Source organism: Ruditapes philippinarum, unplaced genomic scaffold, assembly GCF_026571515.1.
Source record: "Ruditapes philippinarum isolate M1 unplaced genomic scaffold, ASM2657151v2 ctg1278_1_1_1_1, whole genome shotgun sequence".
NCBI classification, from domain to species: domain Eukaryota; kingdom Metazoa; phylum Mollusca; class Bivalvia; order Venerida; family Veneridae; genus Ruditapes; species Ruditapes philippinarum.
Window position 1 is genome coordinate 225,006 of NW_026867073.1, and position 26,309 is coordinate 251,314.

The window sequence follows — 26,309 nt, forward strand, 5'->3', positions numbered from 1 at the left end:
AATAAGCATCAAAGGGTTATTTGGATAAGTTAGATAGAGGTCTACTAAATGATTCATGCCAGAAATAGGATCTCTAACTTTCATGGGTTCATAGTACATACTTTTTGAAGATGTAAATATATAAATAGACATAGAATATTCATGACCCCAGGAGACGGGACCAATCATAAGTTCCAGTGTACGTTTTGAAGCTTTACAGAAGCCCATTAAATGATGTTTCGAGTCAAATATTAATGCACGTAGATATATAACCTATGCGACAATGATTCCTGTAAAAAAATCTATAATACAAATGTAAGAAAAACCTATAAACCCATTTGGCGGGATGGCCGTGAAGTACGCGGGCTAACGGGCTAGCAGTCTAGCGGACTAACAGTGTGAACTGGGCGGGCTAGCAGTGTGAACTGAGCGGGCTAGCAGTCTATCGGGATAACAGTGTGAACTGGGAGGGCTAGCAGTCTAGCGGTCTAGCAGTGTGAACTGGGCGGGCTGGCGGGCCAGCGGGCTAAACTCTAAAACTTAACTGATTAAACATGAAAACGTTATGATACATATCCGAGCAGTGTGAAATGGGCGGGCTTACAGTGTAGCGGGCTAGCAGTGTGAACTGGGCGGGATGGCGGGCCAGCGGGCTAAACTTTAATACTTAATTGAATTCACATGAAGACGTTATGAAATATTTCCTAGCGGTCTAAAGTGGGCGGGCTAACAGTGTAGCGGGATAGCAGTGTGAACTGAGCGGGTTGGCGGGCCAGCGGGCTGAACTTTCATACTTAATTGAATCCATATTAAAACCTCATGATTCATTTCCTAGCAGTGTGAAGTGGGCGTGCTGACAGTGTAGCGGGCTAGCAGTGTGAACTGGGCGGGATGGCGGGCCAGCGGGCTAAACTTTAATACTTAATTGAATCCATATTAAAACCTCATGATTCATTTCCTAGCAGTGTGAAGTGGGCTTGCTGACAGTGTAGCGGGCTAGCAGAGTGAACTGGGCGGGCCAGCGGGCCAGCGGGCTAAACTCTAAAACTTAACTGATTCAACATGAAAACGTTATGATACATTACCTGTCAGTGTGAAGTGGGCGGGCTAACAGTGTAGCGTGCTAGCAGAGTGAACTGGGCGGGCCAGCGGGCCAGCGGGCTAAACTCTAAAACTTAACTTATTGAACATTATAACGTTATGATACATTTTCTAGCAGTGTGAAGTGGGCGGGCTGACAGTGTAGCGGGCTAGCAGTGTAAACTGGGCGGACTGGCGGGCCAGCGGGACTAAACTTTAATACTTAATTGAATGAACAGGAAAACGTTATTATACATTACCTGGCAGTGTGAAGTGGGCGGGCTAACAGTGTAGCGGGCTAGCAGTGTGAACTGGGCGGGCTGGCGGGCCAGCGGGATAAACTCTAATACTTAACTAAGTGAACATTAAAACGTTATGATTCATTACCTAGCAGTGTGAAGTGGGCGGGCTAACAGTGTAGCGGGCTAGCAGTGTGAAATGGGCGGGCTGGCGGGCCAGCGGGTTAAACTCTAATTCTTAACTGATTAAACATGAAAACGATTTAATACATATCCGAGCAGTGTGAAGTTGGCGGGCTAACAGTGTAGCGGTCTAGCAGTGTGAACTAGGCGGGCTGGCGGGCCAGCGGGTTAAGTTTTAATACTTTAACTAAATCTACATTCAAACCTTATGACACATTTCCTAGCAGTGTGAAGTGGGCGGGCTGACAGTGTTGCGGGATAGCAGTGTGAAATTGGCTGGAACCAAAACTTTTATACTTCAAGCCCAGCCAATTCCACGTAAAATTTCAATAAAGTGAGGAAACTCTGATGGTACATCTGTCGGTATCGGTATGCTGTCGCTTTGTGTTTTTTTCACAATTTGACATTCGTAATTAGATTTGTGAAGATAGTGCAGGAAGTACAGAAAAGGCCCATTTTAGAAGCATACCTGATTCTTCTATGAGACCGTTGTAAAGCACCGATACACGGGACCTCTGTTTAAAGTCCCATCCGAAAGACTGTTGGTAATGTTAGGGAGGAGCGGGGGATCGAACTCAGTATCCCTGGATTATACATATGTATTAACCATCATACCCACAGATCCGCTCCTAAATAAATCGCTAGATTCCTAGATGTCCTTATATTTATGGACAAGCATCTGTCATTGTACGAAATATACAACTATGTATGTACCTCTGGCGCATCTTATGCTTCACTACATCAATGTGGCCATACCACGTGACTTTTCGGGTACGGAGATCGCCGATTTTTCACCCGATTCAGGTATGTTTTTTATTCATAACTTATTTATTACTCAACCGATTTTGATCAGATAAGGCGCAGAGTACCCGTAATTATATCAGTTTTCCACGGTATATCAAAATTCTGAAAACCCCTGAATGGTTTTGGAGAATATTCGAGTACAGTTTTCTTCTCATAGCCGGGGCCGAGGGGAACGGTACACACTCATTACTCATAACAAGCGATTTCTAGCAAGTCATATGTTTTTGTCGCTATTTCATAAAAAAAATACATGTTAAATCTGATATATTTATTATGTCCAATGTATCGAGTGAATGCAGTGATGTTTTAGCATATTTTCATAAAGTTATGTTGAAATGGTACTGAGCACACTGTTATTTAAAAAGATACGGTACACACATTTCTGTCTTTGAAATAATTCTAAAATAAAATATATGAAAATTTAATTTAAGTTATAATGTGAGTGATACAGTGATAATTTGTGATAATTCTCAAGGATCGTGTATACCATATGAAACAAGCATTATTTGCCCGCCGAGTTCACACTGCTAAGCAAATGCATCATAACGTTTAAGTGTTAAAATAATTAAGTATGGAATTTCGACCACTAGACTGCTAGCACGCTGAATTTGTAACGCTAGCCCGCTACACTGTTATCTCGCCGAGCTGACACTGCTAGGTAATGTATCATAAATTCAATTAAGAATTAACGTTTAGCCCGCTGGCCCGCCAGCCCGCCCAATTCACACTGCTAGCCCGCTACACTGTTAGCCCGCCCACTTCACACTGATATGTAATGTATCATAAGGTTTTAATGTGGATTCAGTTAAGTATTCACGTTTAGCCCGCTGGTCCGCCAGCCCGCCCAATTCACACTGCTAGCCCGCTACACTGTTAGCCCGCCCACTTCACACTGCTATGTAATGTATCATAAGGTTTTATTGTGGATTCAGTTAAAGTATTAAAGTTTAGCCCGCTGTCCCGCCAGCCCGCCCAGATCACACTGTTAGCCCGCTACACTGTTAGCCCGCCCACTTCACACTGCTAGGAAATGTTTCATGACGTTTTCCTGTTCACTCAATTCAGTATTAAAGTTTATCCCGCTGGCCCGCCAGCCCGCCAAGTTCAAACTGCTAGCCCGCTACACTGTTAGCCCGCCCACTTCACACTGCCAGGTAATGTATCATGACGTTTTCATGTTGAATCCGTTAAGTTTTAGAGTTTAACCCGCTGGCCCGCCAGCCCGCTCAATTCACACTGCTTGCCCGATACACTGTTAGTCCGCCAGCTTCACACCGTTTGGAAATTAATGTATCATTACGTTTTCATGTTCATTCAATTAAGTTTTAAAGTTTAGCCCGCTGGCCCGACAGCCCGCCCAGTTCACACTGCTAGCCCGCTACACTGTTAGCCCGCCCATTTCACACTGCCAGGTAATGCATATAACGTTTTCATGTTGAATCAGTTAAGCTTAGAGTTTAGCCCGCTGACCCACCAGCCCGCCCAGTTCACACTGCTAGCCCGCTACACTGTTAGCCCGCCCACTTCACATTGCTAGGAAATGTTTCATGACATTTTCATGTTGATTCAAAAAGGTATTAAAGTTAAGCTCGCTGGCCCGCCAGCCCGCTCAGTTCACACTGCTAGCCCGCTACACTGTCAGCCCGCCCACTTCACACTGCAAGAAAATGTATCATGAGGTTTTAAAGTGGATTCAATTAAGCATTAAAGTTTAGCCCGCTGGCCCGCAAGTCCGCCCAGTTCACACTGCTAGCCCGCTACACTGTGAGCCCGCCCACTTCACACTGCTAGGAAATGTATCATAAGGTTTTAATATGGATTCGATTAAGTTTTTAAAGTTTAGTCTGCTGGCCCTCCAGACCGCTCAGTTCACTCTGCTAGCCCGCTACACTGTCAGCCCGCCCACTTCACACTGCTAGGAAATGTATCATAAGGTTTTAATATGGATTCGATTAAGTTTTAAAGTTTAGTCCGCTGGCCCTCCAGACCGCTCAGTTCACTCTGCTAGCCCGCTACACTGTTATCCCGCCCACTTCACACTGCTAGGAAATGTTTCATAACGTTTTCATGTTTATTCAATTAAGTATTAAAGTTTAGCCCGCTGGCCCGCCAGCCCGCTCACTTCACACTGCTAACCCGCTACACTGTTAGTCCGTCCACTTCACACTGCTAGGATATGTATCATAACGTTTTCATGTTTAATCAGTTAAGTTTTAGAGTTTAGCCCGCTGGCCTGCCAGCCCGCCCAGTTCACACTGCTAGACCGCAAGACTGCTAGCCCGCCCAGTTCATACTGTTAGCCCGCTAGACTGCTAGCCCGCCCAGTTCACACTGTTAGCCCGCTAGACTGCTAGCCCACCCCGTTCACACTGTTAACCCGCTAGATTGCTTTTTTCGCTCCGTTCACACTGTTAACCCGCTAGACTGCTAGCCCGTTAGCCCCCCGCGTACTTCACGGCCATTTGGGCGGGACATTTTGATTCAAAGGCTATTATTTGAACAAGTTTAGTTATCGTTCCTACATTATGATTCATACCAGAACAAGTTTTGGTATTTTAACCCGATTGTTAATCAGAAGAGTTGTGTACGGATGGAAGGACGATGGACGGTGGCAATAATTCACCTTGAGTACGTTGTTCTCTGTTGAGCATATAAAACCTTTGGTTCGAAAATGCCCCGTCTTCGTATGATTTTTCCTAAATGTGTAAATTCAAACTTGAACATCTACTCCTCTAATAAAAGGTTAAACTTTCATATTTTGCATCAAACATTATTAAAATGGCCGTTAACGAAAATGGTTCAAATTATAGCCCTGGGGTATAGATTACATAGCAACAACTTACTATTTATTCTGTGACTTCCATTAACTTTTTAAAGCAATCATAACCTTTCCTTAGCAACCAGTCACTTCAATTGCAACTGTTAAATTACATAAAAAAACAAAAGCAAAAACAGAAAAGCACTGGCTTTCTATAGCAATCATATACGTTCCTTAGAAACCAGTGACGTGAAGCATATCCAATGAACTCCAAATGCATCAGTCGTTAAAAAGGATTTTGTTTCAAAAGCAAGCATAGACTTTCATAGCAACTGTTTACTTTCTACAGCAACCAGTGACTTACGAAACAACCACTAACTTTTCTAAGTAGTGATTGACATCAAACCAACCCTTTTTTACCCAAAGCAATCTCAAAGTTTCTAAAGTAGCAATTAACTGTCCATACCAATCGGTTATTTCAATAGAAACCATGCATTTTCTATCAACAGGTGACTTCCACAGCATATTTTGACTTTAGGCAGAAACCAGTTACTTCGAATTCAAATCCAACAATCGATTTCTTATAGTAACCAGTAATTTTCTATATGTTTTACATGCGCTTTTTTACAGATGCAGATTTGATACCTGATAACCATGATTTTGAAAAAAATACGCTCCCAAATCAAGATTTTTAATTTTAACTGTTTTTATCCTCCGCCGAAAAGGCGGCGGGGATATAGAAATAGTCTCCGTCCGTCCGTCCTTCCGTCCGACATTTTTGTCCAGAGCATATTTCAAAAAAGTATTTGAGGTATCAACTTGAAACTTAATAGGTGAAAAGACCTCATTGAGGAGGAGTGCAGTGCATAAGAATGATAACTCTACCCTGCATATTTTTTTGGTTATTGCCCTTTGTTATTTTTCAAATTAATTTTTGTCCAAAGCATAACTCAAAAAGCCTATGAGATATCAACATGAAACTTCATAGGTGCATAGATCTCACTCAGGAGATGTGCAGTGCATAAGAATAATAACTCTACCTTTCATAATTTTTGAGTTATTGCCCTTTGTTATTTTTCGTACTTAATTTTTCACCTGAGTGGAGCAAAACTCAAAAAGGGTTTGACATATCAACATGAAATGTCATAGGTGGATAGATCTTATTGAGGAGGAATGTTGTGCACAAGAATGATAACTCTTCCCTATACAATTTTTGAGTTATTGCCCTTTGTTCTTTTTCATGCTATTTTGTCCAGAGCTTATCTCAAAAAGTATTTGAGGTATCAACTTGAAACTTCATATGTGGATGGATCTCATTGAGGAGGAGTGCAGTGCACAAGAATAATAACTCTACCTTTCATAATTTTCGAGTTATTGCCCTTTGTTATTTTTCATACTTAATTTTTCACCTGAGTGGAGCATAACTCAAAAAGCCTTTGAGATATCAAAATGAAACTTCATAGGTGCATAGATCTCACTCAGGAGGTGTGCAGTGCACAAGAATAATAACTCTACCTTTCATAATTTTTGAGTTATTGCCCTTTGTTATTTTTCATACTTAATTTTTCACCTGAGTGGAGCATTACTCAAAAAGTGTTTGACATATCAACATGAAATGTCATAGGTGGATAGATCTTATTGAGGAGGAATGTTGTGCACAAGAATGATAACTCTTCCCTACACAATTTTTGAGTTATTACCCTTTGTTCTTTTTCATGCTTTTTTGTCCAGAGCTTATCTCAATAAGTATTTGAGGTATCAACTTGAAACTTCATATGTGGATGGATCTCATTGAGTAGGAGTGCAGCGCACAAAAATAATAACTCTACCCTGCATAATTTTTGAGTTATTGCCCTTTGTTATTTTTCAAAATTAATTTTTTGTCCAGAGCATAACTCAAAAAGCCTTTGAGATATCAAAATGAAACTTCATAGGTGCATTGATCTCACTCAGGAGGTGTGCAGTGCACAAGAATGATAACTCTACCTTTCATAATTTTAGAGTTATTGCCCTTTGTTATTTTTCATACCTAATTTTTCACCCGAGTGGAGCATAACTCAAAAGTGTTTGAGATGTCAACATGAAATGTCATAGGTGGATATATCTTATTGAGGAGAAATGCTGTGCACAAGAATGATAACTCTTCCCTGTATAATTTTTGAGTTATTGCCCTTTGTTCTTTTTCATACTATTTTGTCCGGAGCATATCTCAAAAGTATTTGAGGTATCCACTTGAAACTTCATAGGTGGATGGATCTCATTGAGAAAGAGTGCAGTGCACAAGCATGATAACTCTACCCTGCATAATTTTTGAGTTATTGCCCTTTTTTTATTTTTCAAAATTAATTTTTGTCCAGAGCATAACTCAAAAGGCCTTTGAGATATCATTATGAAACTTCATAGGTGCATAGATCTAACTCAGGAGGTGTGCAGTGCACAAGAATAATAACTCTACCTTTTATATTTTTTGAGTTATCGCCTTTGTTATATTTCATTCTTAATTTTTCAGTTCAATTTTTTTCTCAAAAAGTATTTGAGGTATCAACTTGAAACTTCATAGGTGGATAGATTTTACTGAGGAGGGATGCAGCACACAAGAATGATAACCTACCCTGCATTATTTTTCAGTTATTGCCCTTTGTTATTTTCAGCCATCAGTATTCACATAGGTTTCAAATCTGTAATCACTATAGCCATCAGTTTTCATTACCAAAATACCTCTTAAAATGGAATTATTCTGCTCTACTACATATACATTCTTCCAATGAGCAAACACATTCAGCGGGGGATGGCCATGTTGACATGGCTCTTGTTCTTTTAATGAGAGCTTTTATAGCCAGGTAAAAGGATACAATGACCATCGTATGACCATCTCATTAAACAAACTGTGTCTTTGAAACATATGTTTTGTTTTGAAAATTCCCGCATTCGTCATATTTACAATCAGAACCAATTCTCGTTGTTGCAGCTCATTTTGATTTGTTCTAGTCTTTGCAACGTTATTTTAAAGCATTTCCATGCCACCATGGATAATTTTTATAATTTAAATAATTGAAAGAGCAATTATGAAGTGTGTAAATGTCAATACATATATTTTATTTTACAATGCAAGAAGCAACATTTAAAATTATTCACAGTTAATTATTTTTAATCATTTTATAACTAAGTGTTCACTTTGATGTTATATAAAGTTGCTATACTTCTTACAAAAACTGAAATAACAGATGTGATTGTAATTGCTTTTAGAAAAATGTTTGTTTCAATCTGACAATTCCGAAAAAACAACGGCTGAGGACAATATTCAAAACTCTGAACAACTACAAACACAAGGTCTGTATTTTTCAGTATATGAGAAGCTCTGTCAATATCATGTATTTCTTGGAGCCATTTGAGGCATCAACGGACAAGTAAAGATAAATGTGTACTTCTAACAATATAGGTTTGACAGAAATCTTTGTCAAATAATTAACAATTTTAAAAGACTGATCATATTGATTATATACATTTTTTAAAACACACAATAACACACAATTACACAATCAGTGTCCCTTTTTAAACACAATTTCGTTTCATACATACTATTTTGAATGTTTCAATACATTTAACTTTGAAGGTGACATAAGACAAGCATCCTAACCAAGTTTACTGACAATTGAGTCAAAAAATGTGACGACTTAAGTGTTAACAAAGTTTTTCCATATTTGGGCGGTGTGACCTAGTTTTTGACCCAAGGTGACCCATATACGACTTTGCACTAGAAATCATCGAAACAAACTTTCCGATCAATTTCCAGTATATTTGGATCAAAAAAGTAGCCATTAGAGTGTTAACAAGAGTTTTGTTTTTTATAGCTGCTGTGACCTATTTTATAATCCGAGACAACCCATGTTCGAACTCATCCGAGCAATTACCCAGAGAAGCATCCTGACCAAATTTGATGGCAATTGAGTCAAAAATGTGATCACTAGAGTGTTAACAAGGTTTTTTTTTTAGCTCCTGTGACCTAGCTTTTCATCCGAGACAACCCATGTTCAAAGTCATCCGAGCAATTACCTAGACAAGTTTCCTGACCAGGTTTGATGGCAATTTAGTCAAAATGTGATCACTAGAGTGTTAACAAGATTTTTCTATTTTTATTTCCTGTGACCTTGTTTTTCATTTGAGATGACCCATGTTCGAAGTTATCTGAGCAAATACCTAGATAAGCATCCTGACCAAGTTTGATGATAAATGAGTCAAAAAAGTGACCACTAGAGGGTTAACAAGGTTTTCTTTTTTTACCTCCTGTGACATTGTTTTTCATCCGAGATGACCCATGTTCTAACTTATTCTAGCTATTACCTAGACAAGCATCATGACAAAATTTGATGATGATTGAAGCCAAAAATGTGACCGCGACAGTGTTAACGAACAAGTGTGGACGGACGACAGACGACGGACGACGGACAATCAACGATCCTTGCTCACCTTGGGCTAGCTCAGGTGAGCTAAAAAGGATGTTCATTATCTAATCTATGTAATACTTAATTATTTCTAAAAAAAAGAAGCTCAAGACGACTTCTTTATCATAGCGGTTTTAACAGTGTATCTCTTTTTCATTGTCATAGATAAACAGACATTATTAGCTTGTAACTACTATTATTAAACACATTTATTTCGGCGCTCATTCTTAATTTTGATACGAATACCGTCTTTAATTATGTTTCAGGATATGATGAATTGTACAGTAGCAATTTTTTTGAAATGCTTGAAATACTTGGATTGACTCACAAATATCCGGACAAAATTACGACCAGAGACATACTCACTGTAAATCCAAACGACAACAATGAGCAGGAAAAAGAACATATTTCTATAAGTGATATTCCATGGTTAGTTCTAAGGCGATTGATTTGTTCTAATAGTGAATGTAGGGACATTACAGCTCCAAATGAATCAATTTTCGATGGCATTTTTCAATCAGACAATGCAGTGTCCTTTATTTCTCTCCAGCATGACGATAAACACGATGTAAGTCCATTGGATATATTTTTTATTATTTTCCAATGTTGTGATCCATTTTTGAAACAAATGTGTGTACAAAAACTATATCTATGTAAACTCGCCGTACCTTTTATGTTTACGTTTTGTGAACCAATGAAAAAGCAAAGGTCTGTTCTATCAGTTTGGCCATTGCGATCTTTAGAAATTGAAAATAGGCAAATTGATAAAACTGATGAACAGTGGCAACAAAATAACATACTTGATCTTCCTACAAATATGATAGCCTTTGGAAGGTTAGGTCGCCCCCGCTACTCAAAATCAAAATTGATTAATAGTATTCTTTCAAATGAGGGATGTAAAACTTTTTTTAATATTGACTGTCCGTCTGGAATGACACAAAAATTTATTAGTAACGGACATATTGAAATGTTTTGGTTACCAACGAATGGGGACAAAAAGGACAGATTTCAAGAGGCAATGACATTTATTAATTTAAGGGGTGATATGGAGCAACATTTTGATAAAGATATAGTCAAATTTATCGCAAATTTCGTAGATGCCGTTATACTAATAATTGACGTAGATACAATTTTGGAAAAAAGGAAATTCGTTGAAGATATGCTTAAAAACTTACCCTCAGTAATTCTAATTTTTGCCAACCCCTTAACACAAGATACATTTAAAATAATACAGTCCTTTCAAAATGACGTTTTGTTATGTAATCCAGAAATACATTAACGTGTATTAAGCACACATAAAGGTAGTATTGAACAAAATATTGTTGAAATGGCCTCTAGCATATCAGTGCATATATCAAGTCATATTAAAGCAAAGTGCCCTAAGTCATATCAAACGCGTTTTTCTAAGTCAAAAACAGCAAACATCAGAACTGATGAGGAAACTGACAATTGCAGGCTAGGAAATCTTGAGTCAATGAAAATGATTAATCAAATGAAAAATGACGGCTGTTCAAGTAGTTGGAAGCAAATTCTCACTCCTATTCAAAGTAATTTTTCAAAAAAGTTAGGACAACTTTTCAAAATGCGTGAGCGAGAAAAAGACTTTGAAGAGGGCAACACATTTGATGCTGAAATTAAAAAAGTGAGACAAAATCAAACAAAGTCAATAAGTAAAACTGTTAAACTTTTTGTTAGAATATTGACTGCACATAGAGATGATCTTTACTTACTGAAGTATTTCCTTTGCTGGTTACATTTCTATATAGAAACGGAGAAACGTCAAACGTTGCCTCAATTAATGCTTATTAATCGACAAGCTTGGAGACAATTAAAACTTCTAAAAAGAAACAAAATATGGCGGCAATAAAAAATCAAGAACAACTCATTTCCGAATTAGAAGAAAGAATAGATGAAGCATCGTTTTCAGTAGACCATTTCTTTCGTGAAATTGGAATTATAAATGAAACGTTTTTGGAACTTCGGGAAGACTGCACTAAATTTGGTTTACCATCATTAAATCAAATGTCAAGTGCGGTGGGACGTCTATTTGCTGATGGACATCAGTTGGAACTTATAGATGGAGAGAGTTTTTATATGCCTTATAAATGGATTAAAGCTGTAGTCAAAGAAGTTGATAAATTCATCGGAGCAGGCAAAGTTCTAGCACTAAGTGTGTTAGGATTACAAAGCTCAGGGAAATCAACATTTTTAAATACTATGTTTGGTTGCAATTTTTCAACAAGAACCGGTAGATGTACAAGAGGTATTCACGCCCAGCTCATTGCAGCAGATACTGGTAAATTTAAAGATAAATCATCAAATTATGATTTTATTCTTGTCGTTGACACAGAAGGACTTAGATCACCTGAAATGAGTAATATTCAAAATGAACATGACAATGAGTTAGCAACTACAATAACTGGAATAGGAGATATAACAATGATAAATATAATGGGCGAAAATACAAGCGAGATACGGGATATTCTTCAAGTAATTGTCCATGCTTTTTTGAGACTAAAAATGGCAAACAAAGACTTAGATATAAAAAAGAGCTGTTCTTTCATTCATCAAAATGTTGCTGATACTTCTGCATCAGAAAATATGATAAGTGGATTAAGTAAATTAATCCAAACTCTTGATGAGATGACAAAGGAGTCCGCACGGAGTGAAGGTATTCTAAACGTAGTTTCTTTCTCACAGGTGATTGAATTTGATATCAATGCGCAAGTCTGGTATTTAAAAAATCTGTGGCAAGGAAATCCTCCCATGGCAAGAGTGAATACTGAATACAGTAGAAGGGTTGTAGACGTCAGGTCCAGTGTTTTAAAAAAGGCGTTAAGAATGGAAAACAAAATATACAAAACGTTAGACGATATAACTGAACATGCCCATAATATATGGAAAGGTGTTCTTAATGAGGACTTTGTATTTTCCTTCAGAAACAGCATTGAAATCAAAGCCTACATGGCAATGGAACACGTTGTTCATAATCAACTTTGGCGTCTTGAAAGCTTGATTCGAGATAAATTAATAAAGATTTCACAAAAGAGTTTTGCAAATTGTGATCAGGAAGAAAATCTATATACGGTAGGTAACGCACTTTTTAAAGATATAAATACTCTTCTTCTTGAAGAAAAAGCAAAAGCTGAAGAAGTTATCAATAAATATTTTGAAAATGACAAATACAAAGATATAATTGTACAGTGGCAAACGAGCCAAAAAAGCAATTTTGACTTTCAGTGTCAGCAATTGGAACAAACTGTAAAAGAACAAATACAGAAAGATCTTGAGAAAAGAGAAATAGAAATTTTGACTGTAACTTGTCATGAGAAACAGAAGAAGAGCTTCGAAAAATGTCTATGAAAGTTGCTAATGAACATAAAGGTGAAACGTTAAGCAATGACAACATAAATGAGCTTTTTAATAAAATTTGGCTGTCTTTTGTGAAGAAGGTTAATACGTCTTCTTCTAATGCAGAGAAAAACAGAAAACCAATGCGCGATATTTTTCACACCTGTTTAATAAATATATTTCAAAAAAATTCCCAGGTAATAAGAAATGTTTTGAAACAAAGTAAAAACTTGACACCACTGCCAAATTTAATAATTTTAAAGGGATCATTCCAATACACAGGTATTGATGACAAAGATATAAATTTTAAATGGTATCAAAAGGGAATGCATAAGGTTTTCGGTGGTACTCATGTGATGAGTTACATTGAAACAAAAGTTAATCAGGTCTTTGAAACAATTGATTTCAAGATACAACAATATTGTCAAGTCAGAGAAGAAATAACGGAAATGTCTGTGAACAAACTAATGCATGATTTAGCTAGTAATGTAAATGATATTTTAAAGGGGGATATCGAATATAAGTTTCAGAAGCCGTTTTATGCAAAGATTTATGTTCATGTAAGCAGACATGCTCATTCTGTGTTTGAGAAGCACAATGAAAACTATTTTAAAACATATGGAGCTGCTGCTTGTCTTGAAAAATACAGAGTACAACAAAAGATAAGCTTTGAAGCTCATTTAAGCTGTCGTCTTTCTGAAGATACCCTTTCAAAACTTTTTGTCAATATTATAGAAAGTTTCGCTGAGGAATGGACATTACAAGCGCTTCCGAATAAAGTAACAGATGAGCTTTATGCTTATCTTCCTCCCGTCAAAAATAGAGTCATTATTGAAATATGTACAGATCTTTTAGAACAAAGCATATTCGAAGATTTCATCAAATACATACAGGCTCCAAAGGAGTATGCAAGAACATGGATAACACAAAAAGCGAATGACCGTTTATTTGCACAAGAGTCAAAGCTATATTCAAAATTATCTACATTACTAGTACAAAATGTATTTCTTGAAGTAAATACAAGTGTACGTAAAGTATTCAAAGAATTAGAGGAACAATCAAGTCTTTCTGTTGACCAATGGGTCAAATCATTCCAAACATTTATGAAAGCTTCAGACTTTTCTATTTCAACAGATAGATTTAGGAGTATGAAGAACGAAACAGAATATATTAGAAATTTAGAATTTTTTACAAATGAAATATTAGACAGTTTGAATAAAATAGAAAAGAACGTAATATACCGATTAAATGAGGTTGATGGCAATTCTGTTCAATGGTCACATTCGAGTCCTATAGAACGATTAATACAGAAAATATGGGGATGTTCAGAACAGTGCGCATTTTGTGGAGAGCCGTGTGCTAAAAATGAAGACCACAAAGGATCCGAACACAACTGTGTACAACATCGTCCTTTATGTTGTATAGGAATTCGTGCTTCGGATACTGTATTAGCTACTTTACCGTCGTGTGAATTTCGCATACAATCAGATCAAACACATACATGCGGTGTCTTTGGTTATCAATGTAATTTTGGTGAACGAAAAGAGTGCGATAAAGCGACACATCGTTACAAAGATTATAAAACTTTCTTAAAAGAATGGTATATAGCCCCATCAGCTGATATGCATGACACTTCCAAATATTGGATGTGGTTTGTGGCGAACTATGAAGAGAAGCTACATAAATATTACGGGTATGAATTCAAAAATATACCTGAATCCTGGTTTGAAATCACAGCAACACAAGCATTACAAAGCCTCTCAGAAATATATTCAGCCTAATTTATATTGAATCTGCAGCGTTTAAATGCAATCTGTTTTCATCTTCGTCGCAAAATAATGCGCTAACACAATTGTTTTGCAATCTTTTGTAGATGCAAAAGATATTTTTAATTCAAGTTTTATTAGATTTCCTACATACGAACACTGGTTCTAGTTGTTGGAAACTATATTAAGACATTTTTGTGCCTGTGAAATAGGGGGTCATTTTATGTGCCTTTATTTATCTCAGATGAACACAATGGACATTGTTACTTACAGTCACTTTGTACAATGTTCAGTTCCAACACGAAAACAAAGACATAGATAATTTCTAAAAAAAAAAGATGTTCATATACAAAAAAAACCCTCTAAATATGCCAAGGTGACCGACGTTTGAGCAAATTCAAAGATGGAGTCTTGCACCAAAACAATAAAAATAGAAAAACATCAAACGGTGCAATATTCTAATATTTGACAAATAAATGTTTTTAAAAAGATATGACAAACTTACTCTCATCGGTGACCATTAGGGTCAGTAATCCTTGAATAGTAGTAATTACGTGTTTTGCGTGTCTTAATCCAAACAATCAGCACATGTACAAACTTTACTTGTTGTAATATATTAAATTGAAATAAGTAAAATCCATATTTTCAATATTTTTGGTAGGGCTCTTTCTTTCTTTGCATATCTTTATCCGAAATTTCCATAAACAATTCCAAAATGTTTCTATTCTGTCATCAAATACTTTTGACAATCGTAAATTCGTATTTTCTTTGTCTACTATTTTATATCGGCATAAAAGTATACTGTAACGTCGAAAATGGCTATGTTAAACTTTCTTTAATACATAGCAATCATATTCACTTGATATAGATTAAATTGCTGCCTTTGAACATTAAAACTTTTTTCATTCAGATTTATAATGTTAGCTACTTCTTTGCATTGCTGATGAACACGTGCATGAAGTGTAATGTGAGTAAAAATGATATTCCCAACGTATTAAAGAAGGGACTAATAAGTTTCCACCAATGTAGCTTATTGTACAATATATATGGTTATATTCTTAAATTGTATGGCTGGAAAATGAGAGGTTTGTTATCAACCTGTCAAAATTGTTTTAATAAGAAACTGGTAATAACCATTTTAAAAATATTTTTATATGATGAAGTAATAAATTAAATATAGTATATACTGTCATATATTAGTATGGTATAGTACACTGTGATAATATTTGATGAAAAATTTATGTCGCTGTTAATTGATGTTTTGTCGGTAATTTATTTCATCGACAAAACAATTAAAATAGGACACAATATATAGTTCATAGAGTCAAAGATATTGTTAGGAATGTTTTAGTCAAATTAATATACCCATCTAAAGGTATGTATGTATTCTATAAAATCGTCCAAGAAATTAGTTGTAAGATATATAAACTATTTTCATTGCTTAAAATTGTAACTATCATAAACATTTAACATATATGTCTGTTATAGATAAAATTGTTCACTTTTAATATAAATATATAGATGATATTTGTTTGTTTTGCATGTAAGATTGAAATATATTTTACTGAGAGAAAATAGAATAACTGGTGTTCAGGAATGAAATATATTTCAATCTTATATGTAAAACAATACATTTTCTTTTTATTTCATGCTTTAGTATTTATTTTTACTGATTTTGCCGCGTAAAGTCGCACATTCCCCTTTATGGCGTCAAAACATCATAACGTCACATCATCAATTTTGAAATATAGTTCTTTTAAATCTCTCTAATTCTGTAACATTTTTAATATGATAAATGATGACATCGACTTTCTTTTCTTGAAGAAGGAACATTTACGTATGACGGCATTTTTCTTTGCCTGTTATTCCATTTAGTTATGATATTCTTTAATTTCATCCGCATTCAGATATAGCCCGGCTCTAGTGAAAATTATATTTTATAAATTTCACTAGTGGTTTATCAGAAAAAAATCATCTGATATATAACAGTGAAACACTGGAAAGCATGAAATAAATGTTAATATCGATGACATTTCTATCAATGTAACAAATGGTGTTGTTTGAATAAATAAGATTAGTTATTTGAAACGTAGAAATTAACAAAATCTTGTTTTTTTCCTGAAATTATAGTGCTTATGGTTTTAGCGTTGATTTTATTTTGAGTTGTCTGCTGGTTTTAATTAGCGAATATAATTCTTATTAATTAACAAATATTGTAAATAGCTGACAATTTTTATTTGTTCTTTTTATGCGTTTTTATACGCGTGTGTTGCGTTTTAACGTTCGTCCTTTCGTGTGTCAGTGCCTCCCTACGTGTGCTTGTTCGTATGTATGTGTTAACAATTACATAAATGTCTACAAAAATGTTGTGTATTGAATGCATTATTAAAAAGAAGTAAATTTTATTCCTTTTTAAGCATATAATATTAAATAGTAGATAGAAGAAAAGCTTTACTACTGTGTTATGTAAAAGATTTTATTCTTTAAATTCTAAAGATCTTTTTGTCGAACATGTGTGTTTTCGCTTTTTCTTGTAGTCCGACAAAATGCTACATAAACTCGAAATTGACATATGTTGTTGTGGTCTAGATTATCTCAAACCAAAAACAGTGGCAGGTTATGAAAAGTAACAAAACATCATTTTCTCATCAGACACTTAGGTGTTTTATATACGAAGTATATTTCAAGCATACATTTTTCAGATTTTTTGTCTAATTTTTTGTTTGCTTTTGCAATGTGCTGTTATTGCTTCCAATTGAATAAAACCGTTTGTAAGTGTACCGTTTTACATTAATTTTGTATTCTTGATAACTACGCAGTAAGAAAAAGGTAAACATCATAAATAATAAAAACTAGTTGAAGAATGAAGTTTATTATTGATTTAAAATGTTATGATTTACTTTCCTATAGTATGTCACAGGATCACAACTAACTGTCCCTTCGTGCTTTAATTTGGTTACATTTTTGGCTACGGGAACATTAGGTAGATGCGATTTTTCAAAGATGTCATACGTTCCGTAAGGTTTATTGTGGCTATGATTTTTTGCACATCAGCTAGAGCTAGGAGATAAATGGACTAGTCATATATATGTACTTACGACGGTCGGTCCATATAGACAGCATCATCTCTTTAAGTTTAAGGTCAATAACACCAAAACTTTCTGAGATTGATCCTTAGGAGATCTTCTTTTAAAGTTGTTTAGAGCAATAATTTCCATAATAGCTCTTGTTGACCTACTTTCCTACTTCCTTGTTTATCATGTACAACTATGAAGAAGGGCATTGTACACAGAGAACATTAACAATATATTTTGCATAAAATTTGGTACAGTGACAAACAGTGTTCATATTCTTGTAATAAACAATAGCTTTCGCGGCTTTTACACAAATAGCTGTCTGTCCTCTATGTCCAAGACACACTTTTTTATTTTCGTGTTGTTGTTGTTGTTATTATTGTTGCTGCTGTTGTTGTTGTTGCTGTTGTTGTGTCAAATAATAATATAAGTTAGTTTATTTTATGAAAAGATGCATGGCTGTTGATTGGTAATTTAATAACCACCATTTTTCTTATTGTTGATGTGTTTTGTGAGAAATACGTAGACTTGGGCTGTTTGAAAAATATATTTAATATAAATGAAATTATAAAAGGAATGAAAAAAATCTTTTTAAGCCCGTAAGGGTTTTGTAAGCAGACCATTTGGTTTACGTTTATAACTTTATATTTCAAATGTTAGCCAATTAATGTATTCGTCACCGTCAAATATCAGAGATTTTCGTTAAGTTATACACTTTCGTTGAATTGCATGTGTCTTGCAGGTCACATAATTGAATAATTATTATTATATTCTATACCAATTATATACAAATTATTATTTAATTATTGTTATATTTAATGATTTTAATTATTAAAATTATAAACCTAATTTTATAAAGTATGCTCTATTGCAATGGGTATTTGACCTTATCCTTCAATCATTATCTATTTTGGAGATAATGATTAAAGGATATTGTCAAATACCCATTGCAATGGAGCATACAATTATAAAATTAGGTCAATTTGATTGGGATAAGCATTGTGTATAGCCGGCAGTTTTGTTTGTCTCTTCTTTGAATTTTATATTTCAAACTTTTCTTAAAATCTAAAATTCCAAAATAATATTTCCTTATTTATTCAGAATATGAAATTGAATCATTTTTGTTTCAGTGATTAACATAATTTTTCATCAGTCGTTCCGGTTTGATTTTCTATCAGTGTATATATGTGATATGATAAATGTAATTAAAATTCTAACATTTGTTTTATAATGTTACCTTTTTACGACTTCATCTCATAATCCTCCTTTTTACGTGTAATTTAATGTGTGATTACCTTATTCAGAACAAAGACCTTTACATATTTAGATACTTGGTCTTTTGTTTCTTATCTACTCCCTGAATCTAATTTCCTACATTTTGTATTTCCCCCATGTTTCCTGTTTCCTGCATGTTTCTAATTATGTCGATCTTTCTTTTTTTACTATGTGTCTTATTCCCTCTATGTTTCTAGTTCCACGAATTATTGTTATATCATCCCTGTTTCTAAGTTCTCTTATGTTTCTTATTTCCACCATGTTCCTTCTTTCTTCCATATTTTTATTATCTTCCCGGTTATAGTTGTTTCCATGTTTCATATTACATTTTTATGTCCCAACATGTTTCTTATTATTTTTAAGTTTCTAAATTCTTATTTCCTCGATGACTTTTATTTCCTGTATGCTTTTAATTTCCTCGATGTTTCTAGTTTCCTCATTATGTCTTATTGTATGCAATTATCTACACGTAATGCTTCTCTAAATAACAAGTTATGATATATTATCATGATCCCATGTAACCTATATGAAGAGAATTAATGTTAAGGTAATTAAAAGAGTATTTGTACTATTATTTTTACATATTAATTTTTCGTATAATAACTAAGAAAATACACATTTTGTTTCCAAAATCTTCCTAATTCACTGATGTGACTTTTTTCTCTTAGAACAGAAAAGGGGCTCCAATGATTTTTTTATTGACAAGTTGGGACGGAAAAATATTTTTATATTTGTACTTTTTTTGATGAAGCTCTGAACTGTGTGTAAAATTTTAATCTGTTCGCACAATCCGTTTTTTTTTTCACAATTATTTATCGTGCAATCTGTAAAATGAAAATCGTTTAATTTTTTACTCACATAGGGCTAAGAATCGCTCGAGAAAACGATTTACATTTCAATTCTCAGTATGTTTTAATGTTTTGTATATGTTTCCGTCTGAAGAGCCACGTGTGAAAAGGAAACAAATTTTATGTTTTCAGATTTTTGGAGCTCCTTTTAAAATAGTCGTATTAAAAGAGTATTTGTACAAGTATTTTAACATATTGTTTTTACGTATAATAACTAAGAAAATACACATTTTGTTTCAAAGATCTTCCTTATTCTCTGATGTGACTTTTTTTTTTAGAACAGAAAAGGGGCTCCGATTATTTTTTTATTGACAAGTTGGGACAGAAAATATTTTTTATATTTATACTTTTTGATAAAGCTCTGAATTGTGTGTAAAATTTCAATCTGTTCGAACATTTCATTTTTTCACAATTATTAATCGTGCAATGTGTATAATAAATAGCGTTTGATGTTTGTACTCACATATGGCTTAGAATCGCTCGAAAAAAAACGATTTATATTTCAATTCTCAGTATTTTTAAAAGAATTGTGTAAATGTTTCCGTCTCAAGAGCCACGTGTGTAAAAAACATTTCTTATGTTTTCCGATTGTCGGAGCTCCTTTTAAAAGAGTCGTTTTATTTATTTCATTGTTGAAACCAAATTAAACTTATTATAAATTGTAGTTTGTATTTAAAACTTGTATATCATTATATTAAATAAAGTGTGTGCGTGTGTAAGACGATGTTCTTTGTTTACCTTTTTGCCCTTCAAATGAATATGAAACAATTATTATAGAAAGCTATAAACTATAATTAATATGTATTTAGACAGTGGTACAGTTGTATCATTTATAGGCAAATTGAGTCAGTAATGGCTAAAGGCCGCTAACCAGAGTTAAGATAATCACCTTGGTTATATTTCTTATTTTATGTCGATTGCAGGGCGAAAATGTATTATATTGGGAAACATCGCAGACATCAGAATAATGTCCAATTTACACCATAAGATCAGCGTGACTTTCCTGCTATATCTATTGGGTTGGCAAGACCGTAACATATTTTCCTAATCATACAGTCTACTTTGTTTGCTGCTACCAAGGCAACTAGTCGGACGGACACAACAATTAATAGATATGTTTTTCCGATAGGCCTACACTTAACAAGTTACTATGCGTTTATGTTTTTACTTTGAGTATTATTGTGTATTATTGTTCAGTAAACATTATCGACAAACAAAACGACATTTGAAATACTGGTTACTGCATTGTTAAGTATTGCAATGACTTTATGTGACCAGTTTATTCTATAGATTTACGTGTTAGACTTTTCAAAACGCAAACAAACAACTGTTACAGATAATGGATAAGAAAAAATCATAATTAATAAACAAATAATGGATAGGAAGGCATAAAATAAATAATGGATAAATAGGCATACAATGACATCATTCTAACTAGCATATGTTTAAGAATACATGCTATAATTACCTTTCCATTACACTTGATATATAGTTGGTATTGCCCAAAACGATTCTTGGTGATTATCTTTGTAACTTTATAAGAACAGAGAGAAATTATGAATATGTTTCAATTAGATTAATATTATAATTGCATAAATAATTTATTGAAGATCTAAATAATATAATAGAACATACAACGTGTTTATATTTTACAATATTTGCATATTCCTTCTTCTGAGAGATAGCAAAACAAACAAAAATGATAAAATATCTACTGATAAATTTTCAAAAGGTTGATTAGTCTTTTAGATTATCTTATCTCATGCTATTCAGTAGATAGTGAAATTAAACAATGTCATGTGGTCCAATTATATTTGTATGTGGATGAAAATATGATAAGTGAATTGGTAATTCCCTAAAAATACACTCTATCGTAATTAAAATGTTTTGAAATCATAATTATGAGCAATATATAAATATTTACCCACGACATATTAAAATTGTAACAAAATTTGATAAATTTACAATATGATTTTTTCAACATGAACAAGATGTCATAACAACATGAAGAACAGCGCATGAAGTTTTGCGGCCAAATCAGTCAAACTACTTTTTAACCGATGAAATGGCAAGACACAAACAGAACATGCGAGTGTTGTCATTATAAGATCAAACTATATTTCGCTCTAGAGCACGACACTGTGTGATTGTAGGAGGTGACTAAATGGGTTCAATTACTGGAGGCTTTAAACCTCTTAACACAAGCAGGCGTGTTTTGACCCCTGTTTTTATCTTCAGTTTGTAACCAATATCATATTTTTTGTTTGGAAAACATATCACTTGAATTATGATGATGTGCCGTAAAACCGAACAAATATATATGTGTTCGCTTTTTACTTCTCTATCATTCAAATATACAATGTCTTATGACGTTTTATATAATAGAAGTACATGCATCAAATGACGATAAGTAACGTGTTCATTTTAATAATTGAAAAAGGCAAACATCCTTTGTTAGGCAATGTAAATCTGAATAATATGATACTTTGCATCAAATTTATTGTACCGATAAGAGCATTAAAAAGTATGCAAACATAATTAAATGAATTTTACAACAGCAAGCCTTATATCGGTATTAGATGTTATGTTGAAAACTTTTTTTATATATCTACATAAAACAGGAATAGAATAATGGAATGTATGGACAGTGAGCAGACAATAAAACTAAATTAAATATCAATAACTTTTTGAAGGGTTGTATTGGTCTTTTGCTATGTTGCTGTTAACAACAAACATCGTGAAAACATGAAGTCACATGGCTTTGATACTATAAGATTTAACTTTGAGCATTTCATCACAAATATCGTTCTCGAATTTGTGTCATCCAACTAAGTGTTAGTTAAGTAATATTGTTCTGCTAAGAAAGCGGTAATAACTTTCAACTTTTTATGGTGAGGAAAATAACAGCTTGCTTAGATCACCTTTGACATTATGTTTTAATGATGGTTTGACGTTATAAGCGGTTTGTGATATAACGTCTCTACAATGCCTGTTTCATACGAAAGCATTTTGCTTGCCACAACGAGTGTATGGCAAACATGTTATCACGTCCATTGTAGAGAAATAGCGAACACCATATATTATGTCGACAAAATTTTCATTTCATTCGTTTTTCTTAAAAGGATGTTAAGTATAGACTGCGGCAATTATTTGAGGCTATTTATTATTATATTTTGTATAAGTGCTAGCATTCTATAATTAGAGCGACTGTATTTGTGATATATACTACTACATACATGAATGTAACGGCTTTGAATAATACTACTAAAGCATACACTCACAGAACTTGTAAATGATATAATATATAATGAACTTATTTTAATAAATTTGAAACGTATATACAATTCGATATTCATTAAGAAGCCGAAATAATTGGTCTTACAATTCGTAGAAAAACTTAAGACTTTCAAACTATAAATCAAGGTTGCATGGGAGTAATAAGAATCTTATGTCCTTAGAATATCACGTCTTGAAGAAAATCTTACCAAACATGTTATTGACATTTTTATCTGCCACTTTTCGTGAAAGTAAAAATTTCGCGAAAGTATGACATAATAAATGAAGGTGACCTAGAGTATTTCGTGATCTTTCTTCCTGTTTAATACAAAAATATTTTATTATTATAATAAAACATGATAATGGAAACATTGTTAATCAGTTATAATTTATTGTTTTATTGTGGTACATATAATAAAAACATCCTTGATTTGGTTCAATCATGTGTTTAACAAAGTACTGATTTTTTTACAGTAATAAGGTGTTAAGGTTTGAACCTATGTAATTTTAATAGCCAACATTAGACATAGTTAGAAGTGCTTCATTATAGATTTCTATTACAAATATCATAACAATTTACCTGAAAATTTATACTACAGCTATCATTAAATGTGATTCAAACGCCCACATGCATTCTTCACGTTTTGAAAAAAAAACTGGTTTGAACTTGACCAATCATTAATAATGTTTCATCTGTGTGCCAGTTATTATTACAATTGAATGATATCTTTAAGAAACTACTTGTTCTATTTTTCTATTTTAGTTTCAATATTTTTGACCTTGTATCTAGAGGGTCCAACAAAATTCCTATGCTAGGTATCTTCATAAGATTGCTAAATGCCAAATTTCAATTGCTCATTCTTAACTCTAGTTATCCTGCATAAACTATATTGCTATTTTTAGTAACAGTGACATTGACATTGACTGAGGTCCAAAAGAAACAACAAGCAAGGTCGCTAAATACCAATTTTGATTGCAATATCTAATTTTGTTTTGGACCATTATTCTATTTCTAGTATCAGTGACCTTGACCTTAACGCTATGGGTAAAAAAGCAATAACATTCAGGATCTTCAGATAAAGCTAACTTTATTACAATATCTCATTCTTAACTCTAATTATTGTCCGGAAACCATTTTCTATTTCTAGTAATAGTGACCTTAACTTAGGGTTCATAAAAGATATCCCAAACGTGGTCTTCACATAATCTTGATTAACAAGTTTTTTATCTTACGTTATTGATCTCAACCCTAGGCTGTCCAACAATTTAAAGTGACCTTGACCTTAGGGTTTCCAACAGCAATCGCAACCGAGGTCTCTGTTTTTGGAAAATAAACATATTATCAAGCTCTTTGATTGCTATTCTATAGCTGAAACAACAAATACATATATTTTTAATGAAAGCCAAATCACATTAAAAATGTATTTGATTTGCATATAAAGTATTATACAAAAACAATATCTTAGCAGTTCGTTTTTTGTAATATGTTTTCACTGATTCTAAAACAAAACCCAGACAAAAAGATGTCATATTGGTGTTGTTGAACAAACACATTTCATAGGGCTCATTACCAGTTCCATGTGTCCCGTCCATACAATGTTTTAGTTTGTGTTATGAAGATAAATATGAGTACTATCAAAACTACCAGTATCGGTGTTTCCATATATTATACGTATCATGTCACCATAAGATAGCCTGTCGTAACCTTGTTTTGATTTCGTATATTCAACAAGCCCAATTAGATTACAACTTGATACTATTATCCATTATCACAAGTTCTTTTGACTCCAGCATAACATAATTATCCGTTATCTATAAGACTTTATCAAGATTAATTTATAAAAGTGTGTAGGTAGCATTTTTTTTCACATAGTTTTATTACAATAAGCAAAATTACACGAACATTGCAGAATCGGTTTATTTTAGTCTTTATATGAGGGATAATGAAGAAGTGCAAAGTCCCATACTTCCCTTAGCACCGGTACTCAATTCACAACACTTAAAAATGCTGGATTCAGTGATCCTGAAGGACCAGGATTTTTTTATATCAACACTAAAGTAAAGTAAGTTGCAATCTTTTACGGCTGCCACACTCATTAAAACCCAGCATAAGGTCGAACGCTTCTAGTATAATTATGAAAACGTTCATCTTAATTCATCCAATGTTTTGACCATGTTTTTACCTCTTTAATATTTCATTAGTTGTTATTTACAACTGCTGATTAAATAGCGCCAGACAAACACAGTGTCGTATAAATTAATTAATGGCCTCTCTTATAAAAGTGTTTGGCTTACAACAGACAGATATACTGCAACTTCGAATCTGTAGGTGAATTGTGTCAATTCAAAATCATTTTCTATGTACAAGTATGTGTCGTTGAACTGTTTCATTTAATACATAAGGTATATGCAATGTTAAAATTGTATGGTCCTTATATGAATGCCGATTGAATATAAATAATTAACCTTCAGATACAAATGTCAACTTTAAATGTATCAATAAACTTGAATGAAATAGTCTGTATTCACTATATTTTTACTATAAAGTTGATTCCCGAAAAAGTTGCAACATAGCATTTCTCTGTTATTTAATACACATCGATAATGTACGTAAACAGAATAAAATATTCCGGAACAAATTATTTAGCTATTTTAGTAGGGTGCCATTCGTTTTTAAGGAAATTAACACAATATTTATTTCATACAAGCATTTTGGAAGTATTCTTTTTCAAAATTCAAACAATGATTTTTGCAGCGGATATAAAGCTTTATACACTTTCATGTATTCATTGACATATAATTTTCGAGTAGGCTGCTTTTTGTTTTCCATTCATCGTCTGCGAAATAATTTTTTTAACTTTAGTTTAGAAATAATAACCATACTAATATTCGAAACCTATTTAAGCATAAAAAATGTGTTAATTTTTTATATGATATCTGTTTAGAAAAGTTGCCATACATTGACATATTTTATGTTACATATGATATACTACAAAACAGTTGCATTGCCTTTAATTTGATTATATACTTAATTGTCTTCCTTTTATATTTATAAACTAAATGAAAACATAATTTAAAACAATAGATTTGTCAATGTACAATGTGACTGGTTAATGTATTCGGAAGACTTTGAAGGGTTACTCTTAATTTGAATTCTATCAAGCAAACAATGTCCCGCTTAAGGAACAAATGAAGATAAATAAAATAACAAAACAATTTATCGGCAAAATTTGA

At 33.6% G+C, this 26,309-nt stretch overlaps 1 protein-coding gene across 1 annotated transcript in view; it reads left to right on the forward strand.

The window, feature by feature from the left end:
* Positions 1-18,221, forward strand: part of LOC132734740 (up-regulator of cell proliferation-like) — a 29,102-nt gene extending 10,881 nt beyond the window's left edge. Inside the window, exons 4-5 of the mRNA XM_060721585.1 lie at positions 8,290-8,373; positions 9,752-18,221. Coding sequence (XP_060577568.1) covers positions 9,787-10,764 — 978 coding nt within the window. The 5' untranslated portion in view covers positions 8,290-8,373; positions 9,752-9,786 and the 3' untranslated portion in view covers positions 10,765-18,221. The remainder of the gene's footprint in view (positions 1-8,289; positions 8,374-9,751) is intronic.
* The last annotated feature ends 8,088 nt before the right edge of the window (positions 18,222-26,309 follow it).